The sequence below is a fragment of the Mastigoproctus giganteus genome, chromosome 4, assembly GCF_048544385.1.
Source record: "Mastigoproctus giganteus isolate SK-2022 chromosome 4, ASM4854438v1, whole genome shotgun sequence".
Lineage (NCBI taxonomy): Eukaryota > Metazoa > Arthropoda > Arachnida > Uropygi > Thelyphonidae > Mastigoproctus > Mastigoproctus giganteus.
This window is the reverse complement of record NC_143578.1, coordinates 40497176-40518769: the sequence shown is the minus strand read 5'-3', so window position 1 is coordinate 40518769 and position 21594 is coordinate 40497176. Positions and strand designations below refer to the sequence as shown.

Here is a 21594-nt window from a genome sequence, read left to right as displayed (position 1 = left end):
GTGATGATGAATGAATGCTGGGTACATCACTATGACCCAGAAACAAAACAGATGAGCAAACAATGGAAACACATCTTCACCAACTTCTTTCCCCCTCCACAACCAAAAAGCCAAGGTTCAGTTGTCTGCCAGCAAGGTCATGTTGTCAGTCTTCTGGTACTCTATAGGTACAGCCTTACAGATTACCTCCCAAAAGGCAACAGCATTACTAGGAAGTACTACAGAAACCTCCTGGGAAAGTTAAGAGTGGCCATCAAGTTGAAGAGATCCTGGAAGCTATCCAAAGGTGTCTGCCTCTCAGCCAACATTGCTCCTGCTCACAAGGCTGCTCTCACAATAGACTTTGAAATCAGGTGTTGCTTTGAAAGTCTACAGTACCACCTTGTTCTTCCAACCTCTCACCATCAGACTCTTCCCTAAAATGACAAAACCATTATGGGGCCACAGATTTCAGACTGATAAAGAGGCAATTAATGAAGTAGAAGCCTGGTTTTTTCTCAAAGTGAGGAGTTCTGTTCAAGTGGCCTGAAAGAGCTTATTCACAATGGGAAAAATTGGGTAGATACATAGACCAGGATGAAATTGCCAACCAAGTATCAAATTCCCTAACTCAAATATTTCAAGGTGAGTGTAAATACTTATTCACCACCCCTCATACAGTGTTATCATAAAAAGGTTGCTTATAGCATTCTCTCCCACTCAATTTGAGTTGCATAGAAAATTATACTGCAATTGATACATGCAATGTTTATTTTAATACAGGCCACCCAAAATTATTTACATTCAGGTAAAACCAAATTATTTACTTGGTTTGTATTTAAACTATAAAATAGAAACGTCCTAAGAAATCCTTAGTTTCAAATTCAGTTTTTAATTGTTTTGATAAAAACAACAAAAAACATTATGTAGCAATTTTTTTTTGAATTTGTTGTTTCAGAAGCATTTCTCAACAAATTAATCCATTATCAGTTGTACAAAATCAAACACAAGATTGAGAATTAGTCTGACATTTTTTTTAATAGCAAAAAATTATATTGGAATCATTCAGAGTTACTCCTACATGTACAGGATTATTTTGCATATATGCCTCCCAGTCCTCAAAAAAAGGGGATCTAAAATGACAACCACAGAGTTAAGGCAGTATATTCCCAGTTTCTAATTTTGTACAATTTTTTAAAATATTGTATTTTTATTATGTCCAAAAATTGTGGTAAATTTAAAGAAACAAATTTTCCAAGTAGTATCACTTTTAATCTTAAGACCATTTTTTAAGCCATTTTAAAATGGCTTTCAGTTATTTTACCCTTCCAGTTCTGCAAGTTTTAAAACCAGGCATCTATTTTAAATACCAACATCCATAAATGGACATTTAAATTAAGAAAGAGTTTACAAAATTTGCCTCTAACCAAGTAATGGATAGAATTCCACTTAGTCATATGGAAAACATGTAAATTTAAAGAGGATTTGGATAAATGGATAAACTATTGGCACAGGTTACATTTAATATAGATATTTTTGTTTCACCTCTTTTTTAGCTGAGCCTACATTCCTTGCATTGTTTTGTCAGTACTAATATTAAAAAAAAAAAAGCTAGAAATAATGGCGATTGGATTATTTAGTATGTATTTTAAAGAAAAAAAAAAGACACCATTTAAGGATAATATGTTTAATACAAAATAATTCATCTTGTATACAAACTAGTGTGAATACTTAAATAATAAATGCCTCATACACAAAATTGAGTCAACACAAGTTTTGTGAGAATACATCACAGAGAAAAAAAAATAGTCTTGATTCACTATGTTATTTGCATTTACTTCAATGCACAAATTCATCACACCAAAAGTAAACTATTTCTACACAAACTAATGATACCATTTTTACATTTCCATTTTTGATATTAATGGAAACCTTAACCAAAATTGTACATTTTTTTAAAAATATTTTTAGGCCTCAAAATGGTAACAATAGTCCTGGCACAAAATGATAAAATCATATCTTAGCAATTAAACTGCTATAACAAACAATTATTAAAACTGCATGTGAGTACAAACTTTTAAGGAGAAGAAAGAGTTTAATGTGTGCAGTAAATACAAAGGTTTATTATGCCAAATTGGTCAGTTTGGAAATATAATACAAAGACTTTTCAAAAGTGTACATTCATACAAGTGAGTTATGTGACAATAGAAGTGTCTAAAAATTGATGCCTACTGTCAAAAATTAACGATGGGAAAACTGAAGACTCGAAAGATGGTAATTATTTTTATGGGAGCATGTGACATCCATTTAAAACGGATCTGAAATAAAATGAAAACTTGCATTTTGGCAGATATTTTATTATATTCAAAAGTAGATTTTGGTAATTTTATCTTTAAAGAATTTCTGAAATAATTAACTGCCAAATTGTGATTAATAAATTTCAGAGAGTTGGATTGCTGTTGGTATTGTGAAGGCAGCAATATTCAGTTCCTGAGACTGCTGTTTATATCCTACTTGCAGGCTCCAGTTATTTTCTTGTGATATATTTTCCCAACCCCTTATATTTGAAAAATCTGCCAAATTAGACAAATCCATCTTCAATAAAATTTGCAATTAAAATTTCTCTGCATAGCAAAGAATTTCTCACCATGAGGTAACAAGCTTCTCTATGATGAATGATATGCATAAAAATATACACGCTCAATGACAGTGGGCTATCCTTTTAAAAATGATTACCCTTATACAGAAAAATTCTTAATAGTGACGCCTCTAATGTGTGCAATTAAAATGTTCCCCAAAAAACGATTTTAAATACCAGCATCAATTGTTACACACCCTGTACATAAAGAGTAATTCATTAGGAATTTAAAACAATATCACTTAGTTTACAACATAGAAGAATTTAAGGATCATGATAACTTCATCCGTTCATGTCTCACAAATTCTTGAGCATCTTTATCCCAAGTACGAAGTGAAAGAGCAGTGAGAATATCGTCTGTAAAGAAGAAAAAGTAAATAAGACAAAGCATATAACATTATATGTTGACAGTATATTTCATGTTCTCATATAATATTGATAATTATATTATATTGTTTTATATGGTAATCCAGTTTGGAGTATCAACAGCTTTGAGTCACATTCCAAAAAATTTCATTTAATTAACTCTTATGTTAATTCAGAATCTGGATGTACACACATTTTACAACATACCAGTTTAGGGGGGGGAAGTGAAGCCTGATTTTGAGGCAAGTTTTGTGTGTTTTGACTTTTATATTTCTTTGTTAAATGGTAGACTACTAGCAGATGTTTCAAATGCATGCGCTTTGGAACACATCAATGTTTCCATTATGAGAAATTCAAATGAGAATTCAAGTTGACAAAAGGAGCATGTGACTTTCCACAATAAAGTTCACTATGACATTTTCCATCTGCCCATTTTGCTGTTCTGCATTGGTGGATGATAACTAATGCCAAAAACTTGTGTACAGTTTCTGATGTGTCTCTAAGCTATCTTTATTATTTTTAACAAACAGTCCAAAAAGTCGAGGTACACTTCATCTTTTTGGGAATGTTTTAATTTAAAGCTTGGTTTCACACCATTCATATCATTTCTCTAAGATCTACATATGGTTGAGTAAAGGTGGGTATCATGAAATAGCAAGGTTTTCAGATTCTTAGATAGTAAATTGTACCTATCAACACTAAAGTTATGACCATTATTCAATTTTTAAGAAATCGATGATAAATGTACTACAAACAATAGCATAAATATATATAATTTCTTCAATGTATGGTAGACACCTGTTATGATTGAAAAAGGATTTATCATAAAACTTCACCAAACACTTGGCGCCTTAAGCTATTATGCAGGGTTTTTTTTTTTAGTCCATTTGTTAATGAAAGCAATAAAGTGTTCAGTCATTTCTGAATTATTGTGTTGTATTTATTATAATTATAATGAATGCAAATGTTATATCTGGTTTATACAGTTCATTTTAGGTTAGTCTATGAATTAAATATTTGCATTTAATCAACAATTAATGAGAAAGTTTTCCTAGTTTAAAAAAAGGCAGGTTTTATATCACATTTACTAAAAAAACAAAGTAAAGGTCACAAGGTGTTTGCATCATTAAGTAAAGGCAATGCATGCAAAATATCTCAGTTTTCATATGATTTATTTATTTTATTTTATTTATTTAATTTTTTTTTTTGTGAAAAAGTTCAAATTTTTAATTTTCTTTAAGCAGATTAAGAGTTACTTTTGTCATGGAATTGATTTGCTGATAGCCTACAAGCCCTGCACCGGACCTACAGCTGGCTACCAACTGAAATATCTTGTATTATAAAATAAGCTTAGCAAAACTTACTTTTGATATTTGGCTGTACAAGGATAAGTTCTGTGGGCCTTACATCTTTTATTGATTCCCCATGAAGTCCAGGGACTTTGTTCAGGGCAATGTAAGCTTCTCCTTCAAAATCATTCTTCCTCATTACATCATAGTCCATCACCACAAATGAAATAACAGCAGCTTCTTTCTCACAGCTGTCAACTGGGACATGACTGAAAATTGATTAAAAAATTATATCAACAATACACAACTTCATTTGCATATCTTTTTCAATGAAAATTTCGGAACAACATTTAAACTATGCCACCGACAGGAATTTTTATGGCTCTATATTACTTTCATAGGAACTCTAGTCAAAATAAATTTTACATGCTGGAATAAATGCATACCCTTTCACTTCCCTTCCCATCATTAGGATTTTTATAGTGAGGGAATAGTCATTACTCAATTTTTGTCTTTATTTATTAGCTTGACCAATTCCATTAAGATAAACCAAATTAGAGATAATAAGTTTATAATCTAAATCCAGCCATTTTATAACTTGGGAAATGTGTTCTGAGAAAGTACCATGTAATCTAAATCTGAGTTATACGAACCTTGCTTTATATTGTGAAAGGTAGGCTGCATTCCATACCCTTACACTTACCTCTAGACCCCCCACCCTCAATTGCTCTCTGATGATGCATATTATATGCAAAGCTTATTACAAGGATGGTTAAGTGGGAGAAGACAGAGGGTGGTAATCAATGGGTGCTGCTCTTCGTGGACTAATGTTATTAGTGGTGTCCCACAGGGTTCGGTGTTAGGTCCACTCTTTTGTATATTTATCAATGATATTGATGAAGGTATATCAGGCTTAATGTCGAAGTTTGCAGATGATACAAAGGTTGGCAGGGTTGTTAATGACAGTAATGGCAGTGTGCTACTGCAACAGGATGTAGATAATTTGGGCAGATGGGCTAAGAAGTGGCAACTGAAGTTTAACCTTGACAAATGCAAAGTACTGCATATGGGTAGAAGTAACCCCAGAGAAACGTACCATCTGTGTGGTACTACACTTAAGGTGGTAGAAAATGAAAAAGACCTGGGAGTAATTGTGCAGTCAGATATGAAGTTTTCTGAGCAATGCAGACAGGCTGCCAGGGCAGGTCATGGGGTTTTGTCAATGATATATAGGAATTTTGCTAGCAGGGAGAAGGAGGTGATTGTCCCTCTGTATAAGGCAATGGTCAGGCCATGCCTTGTGTACTGCGTACAGGTCTGGAGGCCTCATTTTAGGAAGGATGTAGATTTACTTGAGCATGTGCAGAGAAGGGCAACAAGATTGGTGAGGGGAATGAAGGGATCCTCTTACCAAGAGAGGCTTAAGTTCTGCAAATTGCAGTGGCTGGAGACTAGGCACCTGCGCGGTGATCTGATTGAGGTATATAAGGCCTTGAATGGGTTGAGCACGCTGAATTCTGATGGGATCCTTCCACTTGTTCAGATTACAAACCTAAGGGGGCATAAATTCAAATTAAGAAAAGACAGATGTAGAATAGATGTGCAGAAATTTGCCTTTAGCCAGTGGGTGGTTAATTGCTGGAACAAACTTCCATCTGTCGTTGTGGAAGTTGATAGGTTGAATAAATTTAAGGAAGAACTGGATAAGCATTTGGAGGGAATGGTGTGATTTTTTTTTTTTTTTTTTTGGCTTTCTTGCATCACATGCCACTACTACTACAAGAAACCACATTACAGTAATAAGGAAAAAAAGAGAAAAACGTTTCTCTTTTACTTTCCAATAATGATAGCACAAAATGTGATAGTAAGTCATAGAGTGGGAGTTATTTCTGTGGAGGGATAGAGCAGTGCTGAAAGGTCATCACAGTCAGACAAGTCAATCACAAAAAGTAGCAGTAGCAGAAAAAACTGCTGCAGCATCAATAAATGTACATCAGTGATTTAATCCAGGAAAAGGGAGGAGCAGAAGTCACAGAGCAGGATGGGGGAGATGGTAGCAGTCCAAAAGACTTCGAAAATTGAATTAAAGAGAGCTGTTTTGATATGAGCACCATTTCTCCTTGCAGATTTTATTTTATATGACAACGGCTGCAGCTAAGTTTCTTATAAATTTTAATTTATACTTCACCTCAGTGTGTATCAAAGAGAGAGTTTTCAGCTCATTTGGATGCATGACAGTAGTTTCTCATTTGCCTCTTATAAATCTTTGAATCTCTCTTTCCAATTTTTAAACTAGGTCTGATGATTTTACGAGAAAAATTTCATGACTTCAACAAAGCTGTGGACACACTCCTTCCACAAGGTTTTCCAAACGGCATTTAAAGTGGATTCTGTCACTTCATCTTCTCAGGCATATCTGATGTTCTTAATAGTATGCAGAACATTGTAGTCACACCAGAAATCATGAATTAGTATTTTTCCAGAGCTGTCAGTAGCATCCAGAAACTAATATTGTTTACCTCAGTACATCTTAAAAGGTGCAATTATGACCTGGAACACATTACCATTAATGTATCCCATGGGCTGTAGTGACTCATGAATAGCATAAATTGTGTTTTAGTTCCTCTCATATTTCACATTAAACTAATGGATCTGACTATCCCTCTCTAGAAATGACAAAGTGACCTTGACAACTAGGTACTGCAGTGCAGTTTGCATACTTTGTACTAACTGTACTGAAAAATATGGTTATACTATCTATGGCACAAAAATTAACCCTGTAATATATATTAACTGTATTTTGTATTAAACAAATTTTTAACATGAGAATGCCTATTCCTTTTGAAGGGGAATGAGTTCATCTTCAAGTTCCCCTTGAAGATGAAGTGACAGAATGAGTTCCCCCCTTTGTATAAATCGATATTGTATTAATGAGGGTTTCCTGTATTAATATATTTAAAGTTAAACCTAACCATTCAGAAAATATAAGGCTTTGCCCTGTCTTCTGATTGGCAAATGACTATCTTATATTTCTTAATTAATGCTGGATTACCAAAGATTCTGTTCTTCTGTATATTATTTTTTCTCTTTAATATTAAAAAAAATGGTAAACTGCAGCCATTATCAACCCACTGCAGGATGGAAACCTCAACGATTCATGTTGAGGGATGGACCAAAATCTGCCACACTGGTCCAGTGCGGGTTGGCAGATCGACCGTATTTTGTGGTCAAGGGCTTGAATCCCAGCCGACTCAAAGAGTGTGTACTACTGCACTCCTGCTCCTGACCACTCAGATATGGAGGCCTCCCTCTAATATTAATGACCTGTTTCTATTGAGTGGGAACCCTATCTGTAGTTTTTCTGATGAGAGTAATGGCATTCCAGTTTCTTGTTTTACAAACCTTTCTATGCATAACTTTTTTTCAACAGCCACTACTAGTTTCTTAAATGCTGATCTCCAGATAATAATTCAGTGAGTGGGAGGAGAGGAAGAGAAACTTAGTTAAAATGAAGACTGCTGAAACCTAGTCCTGTCTTATTTCTTTCAAAAAAAGAATCCTCTGCTGAGATTTCTAGACAAGAAGCCATCTTTACAGGAATTAACTCTGACTTCTAATCTTTCCTGGCATAAACACATATAAAAAAATATTACTTATGTATCGAAAATAAAAAGAGAGAGAGAGACAAGACAAACTAGGCATTCTCTTTTGATCTTGGCATTTTTTTCCTTTATGTGCTATTCACAAACTTACTCTGCCACGGAACATTCCTACAAACTTTCTCCATTTCCCATCATACAGATATTCAGTTTCTACTGCATACCTTTCTATAGATATTTCCATAAGGCACTATTCTGAATTGATTTCTGTAATTCTATCTTTCTTCTGATTCTCTTTTTCCACTTAAGATCAGCTAACTACAACTGTGATTGAAGATGTCTTTAAGAATTTCTCCAGTTTCCTGACAGGATTTGAACCCTGACTTATGAAAATAGTAGTAGTAGTAATGGAAAATGAAGCAAGAAAGCAAGCTTATATAATATCAGCCAAAAAAAAAAAAAAAAAAAAAGCCTACACAGTTCATCCATACCCTCCGTGAATTTGTCTAGTTCCTCCTTGAATTTATTCAACCCATCCACTTCCACAACAGATGGAAGCCTGTTCCAACAATCAATCACCTGCTGGCTGAAGGCAAAATTCTGCACATCTATCCAAAATACCTTCCTTAACTTTGTCTTTAATTTATGTCCCCTTATATTTAGTTTCTTAGAGAGGAACAGGTATTCTGTGTGTTATCAGACACAGTCTAAAACACTGATGGATCCAATATCTTTCTATTACAAAAGATTTAGGAGAAGTCCGGTTGACCTGCCTCCCTAAAATCCACTCATGCACACCTCAATGGTAAGCCCTGTTACGTCACTTAGGTGGCAACGAATGTGTAGAATGGTTCTCTTCAAGACGCCTGGTCAGCATGAAGAGGAAAAGACCAAATCCTCCAGTATATGACAGCACGACGAAAAAAATGGCCCTCAGTCCCCAGCGGCTTTCACTCCCCCATCTCACAGCAGTGAGAGGATTAGAGTGGAAGCAAAGGGTGCTAAGAATCTCTGGGTACGACCAGGCTGCCATGTACGGAAACTGAACTTGGCCTGTTACAACGTAAGATCACTCATCAGTGAAGACAGGATATTAGAGCTGGAAAGGGAATTATAAAATGTGAATTGGAATATCATCGGTTTAGCTGAAACAAGAAGAAGAAATGAATCACTTATAAGTTTATCAAGTGGAAATCTGATGTACACCAATGGAAACAGTGAAAGGAGTAAAGGTGGAGTTGGGTTTCTGGTCCATAAAGATTTTAAAAACAACATTTTGGAATTCAAAAGTACATCACCAAGGGTGTCAAGACTAGTGCTAAAGGTTATAATGATTTATGCACCAACATCGAGCCATGATGATGAAGAGGTTGAAGAAATGTACACCGAAATTGAGTCTTCTAGATGAGCAGAAAACCCACTACACTATTATTATGGGGGACTTCAATGCTAAGGTTGGAAAAAGACAAAACAGCACAGAAAGGGGAACTATTGGTGAAAGAAATGAAAGAGGTGAAAGACTTGTGGAATTTGCAGAATCTCAAAGATTGTCAGTAATCAAAACTTTTTTCAAGAAAAGTGTGAACAGAAAGTGGACATGGAAGAGTCCAAATGGATTAACAACTAATGAAATCGACTTCATCCTCACTAACAGAAGATAATGATGAACAAGTATGTCACAGAAAGGGACATAATGATTGAAGGAGCAGTAATTGAAAAGGTGGAGTCATATACTTATCTGGGACAAGTTATTAGCTGTAATAATGATAAATGGCTGGAAGTCAAGAGAAGAATAAATTTTGGATGGATAGCATTCAGGAAATATAGTCACATACTGAAGAGCAATATCCCAGTTTGTCTGAAACGTAAAATAATGAACCAATGTATACTCCCCACCATGACTTATGGAAGTGAAACTTGGGCACTCACCAAGAGAATGGAAGAGAAGCTGAGAACTACACAGTGAAGAATGGAACGAATTATATTGGGAATCAGACTGTTAGATAAGAAGAGAAACACATGGATTAGGCAGCAAACTCAAGTAAAGGATATTCTTGTCAAAACTAAAGAACTAAAATGGTCTTGGGCAGGACACATAGCTCGAAGACATGATGACAGATGGACTAAGAAAATAACAGAATGGTAACCCAAGAGGAGCTAGAAGAAAACCTGGAAGACAACGGCAGAGATGGATAGATGAAATTCATGAGTTTGTGAACTCATGAATTTGTGCAATGGCCATCCATTTATGGTTGGCCATTGCACAAAACAGAAGGAACTGGAAAGTTGCTGGAGAGGCCTTCATCCTGCAGTGGATTGAAAATGGCTGATGATGATGATGATGATAATATGTGTAGTTTCAGCAATTGGAAGAATGCATTAAGATTCAGCTTACTCAATCCATTCAAGGTTTTAAACACCTCAATCAGATCTCTCTGCAGGTGCATAGTCTCAAGATTCTGCAATTTGCAGAACTGAAGCCTTCCTAGTAAGAGCGCCCTTTTGTTACCTTCACCACTCTGGTTGCCCTTTTCTGCACCCATTCCAGCAGACCTACCTCCTTCCTAAAGTGAGACCTCCAGACCTGTATACAGTACTCAAGATGCGGCCTAACCATGGCCTTAAACAAGGGGATAATTACCTCCTTATCCCTGCTAGCAAAGTTTCTGTATGTCATTGACAAAACCCTGCGAGCTGTCCTAGCAGAATGTCTGCACTGCACAGATAAATTTCAGGTCTGACTGCACAATTACCCCCAGGTATTTTTTTATTCTCTGCTACTCTGAGAGTAGTGCCACACAGTTGATAAGTTACTCCAGGGTTATTTCTACCCATATGCAGTACCTTGCATTTGCCAATGTTAAACTTCAACTGCTATTTCTCAGCCCATTGACCCAATTTGCCTAGATCTAGTTGCCATAGCTCACCCTGATGACTGTCGTTAACTACCCTGCCAACCTTTGTATCATCTGCAAATAGACATTAAGCCTGATATACCTTCATCAGTATCATTTATAAATATTGAAAACAACAATGGGTCCAGCACTGAACCCTGGGGAACCCCACTAATAACATTAGTCCACGAAGAGCAGTGCCCATTGATAACTACTCTCTGTCTTCTTCCCCTTAACCATCCCTTTATCCATAGCAGTAACGTGCCCTTACTGTAATTAAGGCATAAAAGGCTGCTGTACAAACTGTAATTGCTCCAGTTTGTACAGCAGTCTTTTATGTGCAATAGTATCAAAAGCCTTCCTGAAATCCAAGTATAGGATGTCAAAATTATTTTTTGCATCCAGTTCCTTGGTCACAGCATCACAGTAATCTATCAGAGTGGTTACACAAGACAAATCCATGCTGTGATTGCAGTATAATTGTATGCTTGTCCAGATATTCCTGCATTGCTTCTTTAACCAGTGATTCCATTATTTTCCCTGTAACATACATTAAGCTAACATGTCTGTTATATAATTTATACCTAAATCTCAGAGTACTGTCTGTATACTCATTAAATTTTAGCCTTTAAAGAGTACTTTTAGTGAGTACTGAGGAATAAGCTTTTGCTAAAATTTAATGCTAACAGGTCTGTAATTACTCGTGTCACTTTTTGATCCCTCTTTATGAATTGGGGATACATTCACACTTCTCCAGTCCATAGGGACCTCCTCTGAATCCAAGGAGGGCGCCTCCGTAGCCAGGTGGGAAGGAGCAGCAGCGCGTAACACATGCTTCTTGATTAGACCGGGGTTCGAGCCCATCACCACCAAATACAGAGGATGCAGAAAGGTCAGGGAATGACCACCACATATTCCCGGAGCAATATGGCCTTAGTTGCTCTTAAAAACCAAATAACAAATAACATCTGAATCTAAGGATGGTCTCGTAATTATGGCTAAGGGTTTGCTTACCTCCGTTAATATAATTGGATAGATTCCATGCACCCCAGGTACTTTTTTTATGTCCACCTTCAACAATTTCTCCTCCACTTTCCTCTCAGTTATCCCACAGCCATTTAGCTCTTCATTAGTATTTGATAAACTTCTGGCATCCCCCTTCCTAAAGAATTTCTCGTGTGAATTTAGATGCAAAATACCTATTCAATTTGTCCACAACATGAGCAGGGTCATCAACAGTTAACCCATAGACATCAAGTGGTCCAATGTGATTCGACCCCTTCCTTCTACTTGTTAATATAAGCCTAGAAGTCTTTGCTGTTTTTCTTTGCATTCTTTTCCAGAGACTTCTCATAATCTTCCTTAGCTTGCCTAACCTCCTTTGTGATATGATTTCAGGCTAATTTATACCTACCATAGACTTCTGTATCACCTGATAATTTATATGCATCCCATGCACTTTTCTTCTCTGCCACTTGTCTCAATAGTTCATCTGACATTCATTTAGTTCTGAGCCTTGAACAGTATTTCTTTGTTGGTATGAAAAGCCTAGTAGCTTCCAAGATAAGTTTTTTGAATGCTTCCCATTTTGAATTTGCTGGAATCAACTGGACACGCTGCCTTAGATTTAATATGCTTCTTAACTAAAGGCATAACCCCTCCACTTCTGCCCTGTCTGTCTTTCCTGTATGCACTGGTGGCAAATGCGCTATATTCTTGATTATGGAGGACATCTTTTTTTTAGGGTACTACCTTGAATAATTTATGTAAGTGAATTACATAAAATTTTAAAATAATACATTATATCTCTGCACATTAGACAAATTAAGAGGAAGCCAATGTACAAATCCATGAAATTACTAATAAAATAGTACTTTACTTACTATTCAAAACTTTCATCAAATAAAGGAAAAAGGGTCTTCTTGTGTACTTTTGTTCTTTGTTGTTGGCAATTGGGGAAGAAATGTCTAGGCTTTAATTCAATTATCACAAATGGATCACTGAGACCTGAAATTCCAATAGAAAATTATTAAATGATTAAATTTTAATCATTAATTAGATTTTTAAATAAATTTTAAAATATTTGAAATCAAATAAGAAATCTTCATAAATGCAAAAGCATTGATTTTCCCATATATTTACTGTTTTAGTCTTTAAAAAAGAAGCAGCCATGTAACTTATGATTTTTTGTCCTCCCAAAAGATATAAAAAAATGTCTTTTTGAAAATTTTAAATTTTATAATCCTTTGTAAAATTCACCTTTACCCCTCTGTGAGATCTTGCAATGTGATAGTTACACCACTGAAATTTCATTACTTAAATTTTCATTCATTACACCTCTGTAAATACAGAGGTGTAATGAATTAAAATAAATTAATTTTATTTTAATCTTATTAAAATAAATTAATTGCCTAGTTTTCCAGCATTAAACTCTGATCCTGCAATTTACTCATGTTATTATTAAATTACAACTCCTTGTTCCAACCCTATTTTCCCCAAAGTTTCTGAACAAATACTGACTTCTAGTGCACACCAAGGTAAAGAAAATTTTGTTTGGATATTACTCTTTTGGACACTATGTGACTAAACATGCACTATCCAATTGTGCATGTTTTTGTTATGAAGTTAGCAAAACACATGACAGTATAATGTGAAATAGGACACTTTTATAAATGGCATACCAAAGGGCTTAGCAAATTTGAGGCAACATATTATCAGATGCTGATTAATAGGTAGGTCCAATTCAAACTTCCATCACACTAAATATTCCCATGACTATGTGCACAATGGTAAGCTTGTGGACAGCAAAAATGCTGGGGTGAGTTAGCTCAAAAAGTAACATACTCAGAGAGAGAGAGATGCAATAGTTTAGAAGGTTATGTTGTGAACAGTAAAGAAAGAATTTAGTGAATCAAAATATACAGACAGCTCCATACTTTTTGGATCCAGTATCATGGCAGTTTTACAGTCCACAAAAGTCTTTAATCACCCCATCCATGATCTATAGCTGAAGTGGCATGAAAAATTATGACTTCTATAGTTCCAGCTGGGCAACATGATCATTATCAAATGTCCATGTTGCCTTCATTATTGACATAAACTCGATGTCAATAATGAAGGAACCTGATGGACTGGTTAGGTATGATATGGGGTAAGTTTGATGGCTGATAACCCCAGACATTCTCAATGTCTGGGGTTATCTAGATATTCTTAGAAGAATATGGATCTGCAAAAGCTAATGGAATACTGTAAAGTAGTGCTAATCAAATGTGGTCCGCAGACCAGTGCTGGTCTGTGACGAATTGAAAATTGGTCGTGGACATTACTATTTGTTTGTTATTTGGTTTTTAGGAGCATTAGCAACTAAGGCAATATTGCTCCGGGATAGGCAGTGGTCATTCCCTGACCTTTCCGCATCCTCCGTATTTGGTGGTGATGGGCTCAAACCCCGGTCTAATCAAGAAGCATGTGCTACGCACTGCTGCTCCTTCCCACCTGGCTACGGAGGTGTGGACATTACCGGTTCGTGAGATTTGTATTTTACAAAAGTACTGGTCTGTGACAGATTAGAAATAAAAGAAACTGGTCCTTCACCACAGATAGTTTGAGAAGCCCTGCTCTAGAGCTCTTTTTTATTTTTTTTTAATCTTTTCCAAAAGGACACTATTTCTTGCCATAATGCACACAGAATTCAAGAGTGGTTTGAGATAAACAATGTTCCTAAGCTTCTATAACCTGTAAGAACACCCACCTTAACCCCGTTAAACTGCTGTAGATGCTCTATAATGTCCTATAATGGTGATTCTTATCTTTTTCTCATAATGTAGCTTTGAAGGTCCTTGGATCTGTTTAACTCCCCCCCCCCATTTATGATTATGATTTTACAATACAAATGGTGTTGTTCAGTGAGCATCCTTGCATCCCTAGCCAACACTCCTGAGGAGCTAAAGATTCTCACCAAACACAGTCTCAAACAAAGTTCTAAGTAAACAGAAAAAAAAACATAACAATTTTAAGATAAAACAAATTTGTTAAAAATTTCTGGAAATACTTTCTTCTGTTAGGTTGAAAAAACTTGTTACTTAACAATAAATGGAAACGAGTTAATGCAAAAGTCTTACCATTAGGATCAAGAGGTATTAGTTCACGGGAATTCAATACTACATGAGAAAGAAAAGCAATTATTTAGTTACGGCAATCAATATCAAAATAATCGTAATATCAAAATACTTTATTTAAGTGTTAAAATAAATTTATTCAAATGAATGCGAATAAATATTTAAAAAAATGCTGCTACTTTATTTGGTATTGTTAAAAAGAAGTACATTACTGATATTAAATTTTTTGATTACTTATACAAAATTATCATAAACATAGGCAGAGCAGATAATATTTTAGTGATTTTTAATTTATTTTTCCAGCATTTTATTCTATTATGTTTTTATATAAATAAGCTAACAGAAAGAAGATTAGATAACAATATGATTATTTCATGTTGCTCATAAATAACTCTCCCAAATTTAAGTAACAGAGCATTACCTCCTTGGGAAAAAAATTCTTTAAGAGAAAACAAAATCATGGAGCATGCATGTCCACCCACAGGAATTTGTTTTTTGGCCAGAAAAAGGTGAATGGTGGGTGCACATTGTATGCTGAAGCATCCGACCATCCTTCCACAATTCAGGTCTCTTCCTTCAAATTTTTTCACATAGCCTTGTCAAAATTTCAATGCAGTATGTTTAACCAACAGTCTGGTTTGGTGGGATGTATTCAGCCATAATAATTCCTTTAAATATTGAAGAAAATAAGAAGCATGGTTTTCATTTTTGATTTTGACATTCTTGCTTTTTTCAGTCTAGAGGATTGTTTTGTCTTCTGTTGCATTGACTATCTTTTAGTTCCTGAGTCATACTAGAACAGCCAACTTTTATTCCGAGTAATTACACTATTCAAAGTTTGGCTCTTCAGTTTTTTTTTTTTTTTTTTTTTTAAACATTTTCAAAAACTTGGGGTCTTCTCGATCTTCATTCAAAATTTTTGGCACCATCTTGGAACACACTTTTCTTGTGTCTAAATTTTTGGTTAAAATTTGTCTAACTGTTTTTGTCCATATGATGCAACCATTCTAATGCTTAAATGACGATCACTTCTAATCAATGTCCTTACCTGGTCCACATTTTCATCAGTTTTCATGAATACTGGATGGCCTGGTCATTCATCATCTTTCACATTCTCTCTTCCTTCAAAAAATCTTTTATGTCATTCAAACACACGAGCTCTTGACATAGTATCTTCTCCATAAACTTTATGTAATAAGTCATCAATTTTCAGTTGGTGTTTTCTTTAGTTTTGTTAAAAATTTGAGGTTGATTCATTGTTCGATTCTTTTGTCTATTATTTTTCCTGCAAACTGCAAAAACACAAGGTAGTGAAACTTGTCTCACTGCAAAGCAAATGAGCATGTTGGAACATGACTTGACAGATAACTAAGGAAAGGTCAAGATCAACTGCTGTGCCTTTGTTTCACAGGTGGTTCTTGGTGTGTGTAGTGGCTGCACATACAGTCTCATTATTTAATAGCCACACCTCATACTTGTATGATATATACATATATATATCATACCAGTATACAGTTGTGCCCCCATATCCACTGATTCAGTTACCTGCGGTTAACCACGGAAAAAAAAAACCGAAAAACTTAACACATTCTACTTGCGTGTCTAGTACAATGCTTCCCTTTATTTTTTATGATGTTGATTTTAAATCAAATAGCTTCCCTTTATTTTTTACAATTTTGCTTATGGTTTGGTCACCAACATTATAATGGTTCTTCAAAGATTTAATGGATGCACTGTTTTCAGACTTTTGAATAATTTCAAGTTTTTGTTTAATTTGAAAGCGCAACTCTTGTGTTTCCCCATCATTTTCACGATTTCTAAACAAAAAAAAATAGTTACTATAAAAAAAAAAAAAATTCCAACATCCCTGACATAAATAACGAAACAAAATTTGTCCTTTTGCAGTGCAATGGAAGACAACAATTGACGCGACACTAAATCAAACTAAACATTTGGTCTCTCTCTTTTTTTTTTCTTGTTTTGAGCGGTAGGTGTGAAGACAGCTGAGGTTGCAAGATAATAGGTACGCTAATCTCCCAATGACGACTTATAACGCCAGTTCTTGTCGCTTATTTACGACTTGCAAAATATCTGTTTATACCTATTCTAGTTATTACTTGAATTTTATGATTGGTTGATTTTTTTTTTTTTTTTTTAATTTGGAGTCTTGGAATGTCCTGGTTAATCCAATCCCGTAAATCAAGAGTATACTTTATTATTACTGTATTTAATATTGATAATGTCTTACTGTGTGTTTAATCTAACAATTAAACTTTATTATATGTATGTATGTACAAGAAAATCACGTTATATATGGAGTCAGCAGGTGTTCACTTATATCCGCGGTTTCAGCCATCCACGGTATGTCTTGGAATGTATCCTTTGCAGATGCGGGAGTCTTACTGTATATGATATACTACATTCTGGGCTACTAGTTTATATGAGGGCAGGAGTGTCTATTCCTATCCTAATTGCTTACCTAATTAAGCAATAGTATAGCTAAACTGCTATACTATTGCCTGCGGCCACAACACACAAAATGAGTATATATGCAATTATAACTACCAAGCTCTGTCTTTGTAGCATGATGCAAGATGAGACCAGTAGAATGGATCAATAACAAAAATCACATATATACAGAATTCTTAAAGATAACACACACAATATATATACCAGTGAGTCTGCAATACACAGGCAATCCCCGTATAACAAGGTACTTCTACAACACGGTTTCACTCTAACATGATTGATAAATTGTGGCAATCCTCATACAAAGAGTAGGTGTGTGTTATAGGCCTAATGAATCTGATGAGTATAATGGGCAATTGTGCAGAGAAATAGAGTGGGCCAGTAAATCAGAATGTCTTATAATGGGAGATTTTAACTTTCCAGATATTTACTGGAACTTGTGGGTTGGTCACTCGCACACTAGCCAGACTTCTGTGGATTTATTGGATGACTGTTTTCTACAGCAACATGTTTGAGAGGCAACCACAGGGAGTAATACTCTTGAGCTGATTATCAGTAGTGATTCTTCATGCATTAAGAATTTGCAGATAAAGGAACCACTGTGCAACAGTGATCACAATGTATTGATGTGGGAATTATTTAAAGATGTAACTACCATTAAGGCTAAAAGGAAGGGCTTTTGCTTTCATAAAGGTGACTTCAGAGGCCTCAGACAGTTTTTAATTTCTGTACAGTGGGATCAACTGATGATGTTACCAACAGTGAATTCTAAATGGGAAGCCTTCAGCGACTTCATTTTGGAGGCTACTAGGCTTTTCATTTGAACTAAGAAATACTGTTCAAGGTTAGGCCTAAATGGATGTCAGATGACTTAATGAGGCTAGTGGCAGAGATAATAGGTACCTGGGGTGGACGGGATCTATCCAGTTATATTAAAGGAGGCAGCAAAGGAAGTAAGCAAACCCTTAGCCATAATTATGAGAGCTTCCTTGGACTCAGGGGAGGTCCCCATGGACTGGAGGTGTGCAAATTAATCACCAATTTACAAAGGAGGTTCAAAAGGTGACACAAGTAACTACAGACCTGTTAGTGTAACTTGTGTTCCGGGGAAAATAATGGAATCGCTGGTTAAAGAAGCATTGCAGGATCATCAAATTTTGCAGTAATAGCTAAGACACAGCATGGGTTTGTCAAAGGGAGGTCTTGTCTGAATAATTTGATTGGTTACAATGATGTGGTCACAAAGGAACTGAATGCCAAAAATAATTTTGATATCATATACTTGGATTTCAGGAAAGCTTTTGATACTGTTGCACATGGAAGACTGCTGTACAAATTGGAGAGGAATGGCATCAAGGCGAAGCTGCTACAATGGATAAAGGAATGGTTGAGTGGGAAACAACAGAGTGGTAATCAATGGACACTGCTCTTCGTGGACAAATGTTATTAGTGAGTTCCCCAGGGTTCGGTGTTGGGCCCATTGTTGTTTTTCATATTTATCAATGATATTGATGAAGGTATATCAGGTTTAAGGTCCAAGTTTGCAGATGATACAAAGGTTGGCAGGGTTGTTAACGACAGTAATGATAGTATGCTACTCCAACTGGATCTAGATAAGTTGGGAAAATGGGCTGAGAAGTGGCAACTGGAGTTTAACATTGACAAATGCAAAGTACTGCATATGGTTAACAATAACCGAAGAGAAACGTACAAACTGGGTGGTACTACATTCAGGGAAGTGGAAAGTGAAAAAGATCTGGGGGTAATTGTGCAGCCAAATATGAAGTTCACTGAGCAGTGCAGATGGGCTGCCAGGGCAGGTCATGGAGTCTTGTCAATGATATATAGGAATTTTGCTAGCAAGGACAGGGAGGTGATAATCCCGTTATACAAGGCAATGGTCAGGCCACACCTAGAGTACTGTGTACAGATCTCTAGGCCTCATTTTAGGAAGGGTTTAGAGTTGCTAGAACGAGTACAAAGAAGGGCAACAAGATTGGTGAGGGGAACAAAGGGGTGCTCTTACCAAGAAAAGCTTAAGTTCTGCAAATTGCAGCACCTGGAGAATAGGCACCTGTAAGGTGATCTGATTGATGTGTATAAGGCCTTGAATGGGTTGAGCAAGCTAAATGCTGATGGGATTCTTTGTCTTGCTCAGACTAAGAACCTGAGGGGGCACAGTTTCAAATTGAGGAAAGATAGTTGTAGAATAGATGTGCAGAAATTTGCCTTTAGCCAGTGGGTAGTTGATTGGTGGAACAGGCTTCCATCTTTTGTTGTGGAACCTAATAGCCTAAAGAAATTTAAGGCTCAGCTGGACAGTCATTTGGAACGAATGGAGGGATGAATTGGGAGTTTTTTTTTTTTTTTTTTTTTTTGGTTATGCTGCGTAAGCATGCTTTCTTGCATTGTATGCCTCTACTAATGCTAAGTTACTACTATTATAAAAATAAAGTTAAAATATTAAGTCATTACTACTGTAAAAATTAAGTTTCCGATAGTTATAAAAAAATGGTGTATTTTTGTTAGCTTTTGGAATGTAATCCCCCTTTTTGTACTGGTTTTATATCCCGTATAACATGATTTCGCATTACACAAGATTTTATAGGAACCAAACTACCGTGTTATATGAGGGTTACTTGTATATATACAGGGTGTTTCAAAAATGATGGTCAATAATTGAAAGGTGAAAAGTACAAACTAAAATAAGCAAAAAAGTTCCAGAGAACATCGGGCCACAAATGAACCATTTTTGAGATAATGCACATTTTCTGTTAAGATCCGCCACTGACTATGGGAGAACTCTGGGAGGGTAGTCTGTATTGCTGAGACCTTGTACATGCTGGATATCATAGGGGTAGAGTAATTGGCTATGTAAAATTCAACACACAGTGCTATGACTCAGTACATGATCTTGCAGAGCAACCCTCCTTGTCAAAATTCCTGGATTTTGTTCTATTCTTTCTGACGGCCTTTCCTCAACATCAGGTGTTATGCTTCTGGGCCTACCTGCTTGTACTCCATGTGTGAAGCACCCATGTTCTCTAAGGTGTTGATGTACCCATGTTCTCTAAGGTGTTGATGTACCCTGATGAACGTGCACCTGTTGGGCTGCCTTCGGCGAGGAAATGCTTCTTGATACAAACGTACAGCCTTGAGTGCACTGCCGTTGGCTTTACCATATTTGAAGTGCATGTCCGCATACTCTTTGTTGCTGACTTGTTTGTTTAGGTTAGGTTATACTCATTCTCTCCCTTTCCCCTTTCTCAATGCTCTGAGACGTAGCAACCATACCAATACTTGTCAAAGGATAGTCAACATGGAAAGATCCCAACTAGAAATGTGCAATATCTGGAAAATGATTCACTTAAGGACCCACGTTTACTAGGCTTTTTTTGCATATTATAGTCTGTACAGTTCACCTTTAAATTATTGACCATCACTTTTGAAACACCTTATATATATGTATTTTGCAGTCTCACTCTTTTCTAGATTAAAGCAAATTAATAAATTTCTCAAAAACGTTAGCACTTAAATTTACCCATATTCCTTATGACATTTAGAATAAAAAACAACATAAATATTATTTATAGAAATATATAACAGAAACTTGTGCACTTACCATCTACACATAAACTTTCTGTGGCACAATTGTAAGTAACTTTTACTGTTATGTATCCATAATTAGGTTCGGCTTCTACTTGCTTAAAAAATGAAACAAAATTTTTATTAAAATTATTTATTTTCAAAAAAATATTATTCTTGCTTTTTTATTCAGTATTCCATTTAAAACATTTAAATATGCAATATATTTATATCACAATAGGCATTTCATTTTCTGATGTATGTATGGTTGTTATGTTACAAAAAATAAAACTTGCTTATATGCCTATAATTTAATCATATTAGACAGAAAGTATTTCTAGAGGGGGAAATTTTTTCTCCAAATTGAATTTTGAGCCTCAGAAGAAAATTCTCATTACAGTAACCAAATGTTTCAATTTTATTGCAAATTTTTAATTTATGCACTGACTACATTGAAAAAAATACAGTTAATATCAGGGGCATCCAAAACTTAAAGAAATGCATATAATGTAGTCAATCATCATGTAATAACAGATTACAAAAGTTAAACATCTTCCCACCTAACCAAGTAAGTCACATGAATGTGAAGCTATGCCAATTTCACATGACTCACTCTCTATATGTGTTTCTGTATACATATGCGTGCACACACACACA

General features: G+C 35.5%; 1 protein-coding gene across 1 annotated transcript in view; it reads right to left on the bottom strand.

Moving 5' to 3' along the window:
- Positions 1–2609: 2609 nt before the first annotated feature.
- LOC150086642 (BAI1-associated protein 3-like) overlaps positions 2610–21594 on the bottom strand; it is a 478827-nt gene continuing 459842 nt past the window's right edge. Inside the window, exons 31-35 of the mRNA XM_090372214.1 lie at positions 20975–21056; positions 14887–14925; positions 12649–12772; positions 4348–4541; positions 2610–2974 (exon numbers count right to left, since the gene is read on the bottom strand). Coding sequence (XP_090228340.1) covers positions 2889–2974; positions 4348–4541; positions 12649–12772; positions 14887–14925; positions 20975–21056 — 525 coding nt within the window. The 3' untranslated portion in view covers positions 2610–2888. The remainder of the gene's footprint in view (positions 2975–4347; positions 4542–12648; positions 12773–14886; positions 14926–20974; positions 21057–21594) is intronic.